Source organism: Nansenia antarctica, assembly GCF_963989245.1.
Source record: "Nansenia antarctica genome assembly, chromosome: 12".
NCBI lineage: Eukaryota > Metazoa > Chordata > Actinopteri > Argentiniformes > Microstomatidae > Nansenia > Nansenia antarctica.
In genome coordinates, this window is record NC_137682.1 from 1,065,986 (window position 1) to 1,073,485 (window position 7,500).

At 44.8% G+C, this 7,500-nt stretch overlaps 1 protein-coding gene across 1 annotated transcript in view; it reads right to left on the reverse strand.

Annotated features, from left to right (window-relative positions):
- Window positions 1-7,480, reverse strand: part of usp12b (ubiquitin specific peptidase 12b) — a 16,069-nt gene extending 8,589 nt beyond the window's left edge. Inside the window, exons 1-6 of the mRNA XM_080543245.1 lie at window positions 7,412-7,480; window positions 5,572-5,652; window positions 4,583-4,796; window positions 2,235-2,524; window positions 996-1,072; window positions 1-25 (exon numbers count right to left, since the gene is read on the reverse strand). The exon at window positions 1-25 is cut by the window's left edge and continues 59 nt beyond it. Coding sequence (XP_080399371.1) covers window positions 1-25; window positions 996-1,072; window positions 2,235-2,524; window positions 4,583-4,796; window positions 5,572-5,652; window positions 7,412-7,459 — 735 coding nt within the window. The 5' untranslated portion in view covers window positions 7,460-7,480. The remainder of the gene's footprint in view (window positions 26-995; window positions 1,073-2,234; window positions 2,525-4,582; window positions 4,797-5,571; window positions 5,653-7,411) is intronic.
- Window positions 7,481-7,500: the final 20 nt, after the last annotated feature.

Below are 7,500 nucleotides of genomic sequence, written 5' to 3' on the forward strand. Positions count from 1 at the left end.
GAGTGTTTCTGTGTTGCTGAAACCCCTGTTGATGAAACACACACAAATAAACACACACATAAACACACACACATAAACACACACACATAAACACACACACATAAACACACACACATAAACACACACATAAACACACACATAAACACACACACATAAACACACACATATAAACACACACATAAACACACACACACATAAACACACACATAAACACACACATAAACACACACACATAAACACACACATAAACACACACATAAACACACACACATAAACACACACATAAACACACACACATAAACACACACACACATAAACACACACATATAAACACACACACATAAACACACACATAAACACACACACATAAACACACACATAAACACACACACATAAACACACACACATATAAACACACACACATAAACACACACATAAACACACACACATAAACACACACACATAAACACACACATAAACACACACATAAACACACACACATAAACACACACACAAACACACACACATAAACACACACACACACACACATAAACACACACACATAAACACACACACATAAACACACACACACATAAACACACACACATAAACACACACACACACATGACATCTCAATCATGTTGTGGGCCAAACAGGTGACAACCCATGTGTACATAAGGTTCAGATATAGGAACAGTTAGGATATTTATAGCATAGCATAGAGTACAGCACAGTGTTTTATTGTATAGTATAGTAGTATAGTATAGTAGATAGTGTACATAGCCTTTATTTATGTAAACCAGCTCTTTTCCCTTATTTATTTTACCCTTGGCCCTCTTGTTTTTAGTCTTTTTTCCAAGCACCAGGGGAGCCCCCCCCGCTCCTAAATTTCGTTGTATGGTACCTGTACTGTATTAATGACAATAAAGACCATTCATTCATTCATTCAGGTGTGAAGCATGTGTGATGCAGGTAGGTGTGTGTGTGTGTCCTACCGGAGACAGTGGGTGATGGAGGTGTTCTGTTCCACGTCCACAGAGAGGTCCAGGAAGTCCTCGTCTTTGCTGCTCACCTGCGCAAACATGACGAGCGTCTTTGAGTGTCTAGAAAAGCGCTGTACAAGTCTAATGTATTATTATTATTATTATTATAACACTGACTCCATTCACTTGCATTCTAACAGATTACAGTTCAAGGAAACTGGTATGGGACTGCATCCATTAGATATTTCCCTGTTCTCTCCCAACTTGAACCATTCATACAATCTCACTCTGGCTCCTTGCAGACCTGCCAGCCAGTCATTTCCTGTCCGGTTGTTAAGTTGTGACGTGTTTCCGGGTCCAACGTTGGCTGAGGCGCTCTCTTCGAAATGCCTCAGTAATAACAATAATTCATTATATTTGTATAGCGCTTTTCCGAGGCTCAAAGACGCTGACAAATATGGGAAAAACTGAAAAGTGCTGTGTCCCTTGTTGTATGAATAGAAGACGATTGAACTGTTATTCTACCGCTGTAGTACACTGGTACTCTGGTGCTTTAGTACACTGGTACTCTGGTGCTTTAGTACACTGGTACTCTGGTGCTTTAGTACACTGGTACTCTGGTGCTGTAGTACACTGGTACTCTGGTGCTTTAGTACACTGGTACTCTGGTGCTTTAGTACACTGGTACTCTGGTGCTTTAGTACACTGGTACTCTGGTGCTTTAGTACACTGGTACTCTGGTGCTTTAGTACACTGGTACTCTGGTGCTGTAGTACACTGGTACTCTGGTACTCTGGTGCTTTAGTACACTGGTACTCTGGTGCTTTAGTACACTGGTACTCTGGTGCTTTAGTACACTGGTACTCTGGTGCTTTAGTACACTGGTACTCTGGTGCTTTAGTACACTGGTACTCTGGTGCTTTAGTACACTGGTACTCTGCTGCTTTAGTGCACTGGTACTCTGGTGCTTTACTACACTGGTACTCTGGTGCTTTAGTACACTGGTACTCTGGTGCTTTAGTACACTGGTACTCTGGTGCTTTAGTACACTGGTACTCTGGTGCTTTAGTGCACTGGTACTCTGGTGCTTTAGTGCACTGGTACTCTGGTGCTTTAGTACACTGGTACTCTGGCGGAGGGAATTTCTGATTTGGACCCGGAAATTGCTAAACGTCACGACTGAACGTCAGACTTAACAACCGAATGGGCACAACAAGTCTCCGTCTAGGCCCTCCCCCTCCCCTGACTCACGGCTTCACAGTTGAGGCAGCGAGTCTCGTTGGTGAGCGTGCCCTGGAAGATCTCGTGCACCCAAGTCTGCTGGGTCTTCTCCCCCTCGTCCCCCTCTCCCCCCGTGCCTCCGCTGCCGCCCCCCCCTCCTCCACCTCCTCCTCCTCCTCCTCCTCCTCCTCCGTTCTGCACCAGCTTTCCGTTCTGCTGCCTCTCCTGACTCTTCTCTTCCTGCAGCAGGTCAGCGATGGTGTTGAGGAGGTAGTTGAGGAACTCGTGAGCATCCTGCTGCATGTAGTTGTCAAACAGCTCTGGGGGTGGGGGAGGAGAGAAGGGGGAAGAGGAGAGAAGAGGAGAGAAGGGAGGGAAGAAGAAGGGATGATGGAAGAGTCTTCGGAGTCTGCACTCAAGATACATGACAGGCGTCCTTTTAAGGGCTTGGCTTTCTAACGGCCCCCGAAGCCAAGGATCAAGAGGCGTGGAGAGGCCGTTTCTCATTCTCATACAACAGCCTGCCAGAGAACCTGGTAGGTTCTTTATGCTATTGTGTTGTTGCTGAATAACTGTTCCTATTCAGCCTGTTGTTCTGTGTGCTATTGTGTAGTTGAATAACTAAGCCTTTCCAGATTAAATGTCTGTTCTTGGTCTTGGATTTTGTGAAATACATTTCTAAATAGGGTTGCGACTTATACTCCGGAGCGACTTCTAATATGTATTTCCAGACCTCACCGCCACTTCGAGCTGTAACCGTTTACATCAGTGACACCTTTAACTTAACAGTTTTAGTTTGCAATAGACTAGACCACTATCATACAACACAATTTCCGATTCATCTCTGTTTTTTAATAAAACGAATAAATTCACGAACTTTGACTAAAAGTTGGACAGAGTCTAATTCAGAAAAATACCCAAGACCTCATAAAATCGCGATAAGACTTTTTAATACTTATTAAGGGTCTTGACTTTTCCCAAAATTGATTTATCAACTTTTAATACTTTTCAAGACACCGCGCGGATCCCCTGATCATAGTGAGGGGATGAGTCACGCTGGAGGGATGCGAGCCCGCGGACTGACTGACTGTTTTTGCAAGATCCGGTGTTCCACGGGGTATGCAACTGAGCACATGTTTAAGAGACAACTTAAGACTTTGTAAGCTTACTTTTAGGGTGTTTTATGGTCCTTTTGGGTTGTATTCTTTTATTTTTAGTGTTCCTGTTCTCTTTTAGTTCTCTGGTCACTCAGTTCTATTAATTCATTTAAGGTTTTGGTTGACCATGCATTAGTCTCTACAGCACTCACTGTACTCCTGTAATCCTATCATGTCTCGTGGTCTTTTTAATGTTGTTAAACTTTTATTTATTTATTTGTTGGCAGTGCATTGTGTTACCACCACCAGGTATGAAATGTGCTCAGTACATTTTCAGTCAGTGTGCCGCCTGCCTGTTCCCACAGTTCCCTCACAGCCACTGGCGGACTCAGGGGGGGGCAGGGGGGCGACCGCCCCTACTGGTGCCCCCACGGTAGAAAAACGTCTCTCTTAAGTGCCCTTTTGAGTGGCAAAAATGAGAGGACGTGCCCTATTGGTGCCAATGGTCTAAACTTGATCATGTGCCCCCACAGTTGAAAAAACTAAAGTGCCCTTTTGAGTGGCGAAATTAGAGGATGTGCCCTATTGATGCCCTTCCAATGGTCTAAACTTGACCATGTGCACTGATGGGGTCCCATGTTGCGCAGTAGGTGCCCTTTTTTTCTTTTCGCCCCCCCTGCCCTTCAAACAGCCTGAGTCCGCCACTCACAGCTATCTATTGTGATGTCACATGCCGTACAGCCCTTCCGGACACTTCTAGAGAGAGCAGCATAGGAGCCAAGCCTGCTCACACTCCCAAGCCCTCCCACCCCAGGAACAAACCTGTTTACATGCAGACTTCATCCGTCATCCGTCAATCATCCCATCTCTCAATGTTTTCCTTCCTAGCTCTCCTGCCTCCCCTCTCAACCCCATTCCACTCAACTTTCTCTCCATTCTGGCTTGATCTTCCCCTGTATCCCTTTCCCTTCCTCACACCCAGGCTCCCTCTGCCTCTCATCATCATTCCTCTTCTGTCTTACCTCCCTCCTACCCTCCCCCACCTCTCTCTCTCACCACTCTAGGCACTACATTTTTATACTTAACACTGGTATGTCTGTCTGTTTTTAATTGTATGTATTAATGTATGTGACCTATGTGTGTTTGTGTTAATGTGGAAATGTATTCTTGAGCTGCACTTCTTCTGCCTGAAGTAGAAGGAGAATCTCTGCCACTGTGTGACAGAACAATAAAGCTATCTTGAATCTTGAATCTCTCTCTCCCCAACCCTCCCCCTCTTACCATTCTCCTTCCTCAGGCGTGAGATGAACTTCTTGGGTGGGATCACTCCTACTTTCTTCTTCTGCGTGGCGATGCTGTTGAACAGGTCAGACAGGCAGGTGAGGAGGGACTCCTTCCTCCGGGGCTGCACCTTGTAGGCCAGGACCTTCTCTCTGAAGGGACGGCAGAAGTACAGCGCCTGCAGCACCGAGTTACAGTAGCACGTGTTGCCAAACTGGAGGAGGAGAGGAGGAGAGAGAGAGAGAGAGAGAGAGAGAGAGAGAGAGAGAGAGAGAGAGAGAGAGAGAGAGAGAGAGAGAGAGAGAGAGAGAGAGACAGGAGAGAGACAGAGAGAGAGAGAGAGAGAGAGAGAGAGAGAGACAGGAGAGAGAGGAATAAGAGAGGAGGAGAGAGGAATAAGAGAGAGAGAGAGAGAGAGAGAGAGAGGAGGAGAGGAGGAGAGAGGAATAAGAGAGAAAGAGAGTGTGGGGAGAGAGAGGAATGAGAGGAAGGGGGAGGGAGGGTGGGTAAGTGTGAGGGATGAGACAGAGATGAGAGAAAGAGAGAGATGAGTAAGAGAGAGAGGGTGTGGAGGAGAGAGAGAGGAAGGAGAGGAGGAGAGTGGGAACGAGAGGAAGGGGGGAGGATCAGGAAGTGTGAGGGAGGAGAGAGCGACGGACGAGTGGAAAGACAGAACGGAGTGACGGGAGGATAGGAACGAGAGGAGGAGAGAGGGAGGGAGGGAGGGAGGGAGGAGAGCAGAGAATATCGTAAAAAAAATAATAATAGGTGTGATACGCGTGAGAACAAAATGATGGAACTTTGGTGTTGTTTGGGTTGGGTTGTATATCTACTTATAAAGTAAATAACTAAATGCTGTGAGGACACATCCTATCCACATTCAGAGCAATCATATCCCACAAGTTAAATCGATTCTAAACATTCATACAAACAAGACTTCAATCCCAGTTAGCTTTGGTGCTATATTGTTGTACTGGACAGACACTTACGTTGACCAATCCAAAGTAGTGTTCATTTACAGGAAACTGTTCTGGTCCGATCTCCTTCTCCAAAGCAGAGGCATTGGCGCCCTGGAGGGAGAGAGGAGAAGAAGAAACATTAGGCTACATTAGGCTATGAATCCAGTAGGCCTATAATGCATCATCAGATAGCTAGAGAGGTAACTGTACTCTTGTACACTAGACACTAGTCTCTCCCACCACGTAGGCCATGATGAGTGTGGTACACCTGGGTAATTCCTGAAGACTCCCAATGTGTAACACCTCTTTCACAATCATTATGCAATCATGCCGCTGTTACAGGGGTGTCCATTATGATCTTTACAACAGAGGGGATGGATGATCACTTTTTCATAATCACAAAGCGCTCATCATCCTCTGGGCCTAGTAGTCCATGTTATCAAATTTGGTTAAATTGATAGCGTAATGTAGTGTCTTGATTTTTAACTCCCAGACACAGATTTAGCCTTAATCAAAGTCGGGGAAACCAACCCTATGTATACTGATGATGCAATCATATTATCATGCAACCGAAAAGACCAATATTGCTCATACAAGGAGAATACGAGGATAGTCTCTTATAAGTTATTTCTAAGCATTGGACACTGCCTCACTGCTCTTAGATCAGTGGTGCTGTCTGTCTGCACTAGTAAGAGAGAAGTAGCTTAGCTCCCTCCAGCTCTCTCCAAATGAAAAGGCACCCAGTGACATCTAGATCATGGTAGAACGTTGATAGAATGTTGGTAGAATGTTGGTAGAACGTTGGTAGAACGTTGGTAGAACGTTGGTAGAACGTTGATAGAATGTTGATAGAATGTTGATAGAATGTTGATAGAATGTTGATAGAATGTTGATAGAATGTTGGTAGAATGTTGATAGAATGTTGATAGAATGTTGGTAGAATGTTGATAGAATGTTGATAGAATGTTGATAGAATGTTGATAGAATGTTGATAGAATGTTGATAGAACGTTGGTGAAAATAAATAAACACAGCAGCACAATAAACTGTCACTGTAACATGTGGAGCCGTCAGATGTTATTATGTCAACCAGGCTGGCCATAATAACTCAACTAAGCGACTGAAGGTTCTGACAGTTAGATGAAGCTGGTTTAGGTCCATTTATAGTTAATATTTATAGTATAGTTGAGTTATCCAGTCAGAAGCTGCCTGGCTGTTATAGACATTATGACTCCATCCCCCCTGCATACTAGTAGTAGCCAGCTCGTAGTACAGCTGATGAATGTTGTTAGCTGGGACAGCTAGGTACGTACCAGCCTGGTGTGATGTGAATGACCTCAGATAAGATAAGAAGATAACCCAATCACAACATCCTCATGTGTCTATCTGACCAGCACAGCCAGCCAACAATGTATGTAGGTGATAAGCCACATAAGCAACAAAACGTCAACATAACTTTGCATTATTATTAATGCCAGTGAGCTAACCAGCTAGCATTAGCTTGACTCGAGGCCAACCAGGGCCAATAACAGCTAAGCCCAGCCAGGCTAGCTGCTAGCCCGGGGTGTTGTTGTGGCCCAGACAGATCAGAACACCGCAGATCTGTCTAGTTCAGCAGGTTTACTGTTATTCTGTCCCTTACAAACAAACCAGACAGGTCAATGCTCCTATCTTATCCTGACCAAACCCATAACAGCTAAACTAACTAATGCAACAACATGTATGTATGTGAGCTAGGTAGCTAGCTGCTATAGGTGTCTGGCTGCTGCCTGGCTCAACCACACAACTGTCTGTTAACAATTAATAACTAATAATAACAGAATAACATCGCAGAAACACACGTGCAGACCAGAAGGCCGTCATAATCTTACCATCGTACAAATCGAGGCGATCTTGCGGACTGTCATCAGTATTTCCATCCGTATTCCGCCATATTGGACCGAACCCCCGATGTTACAAC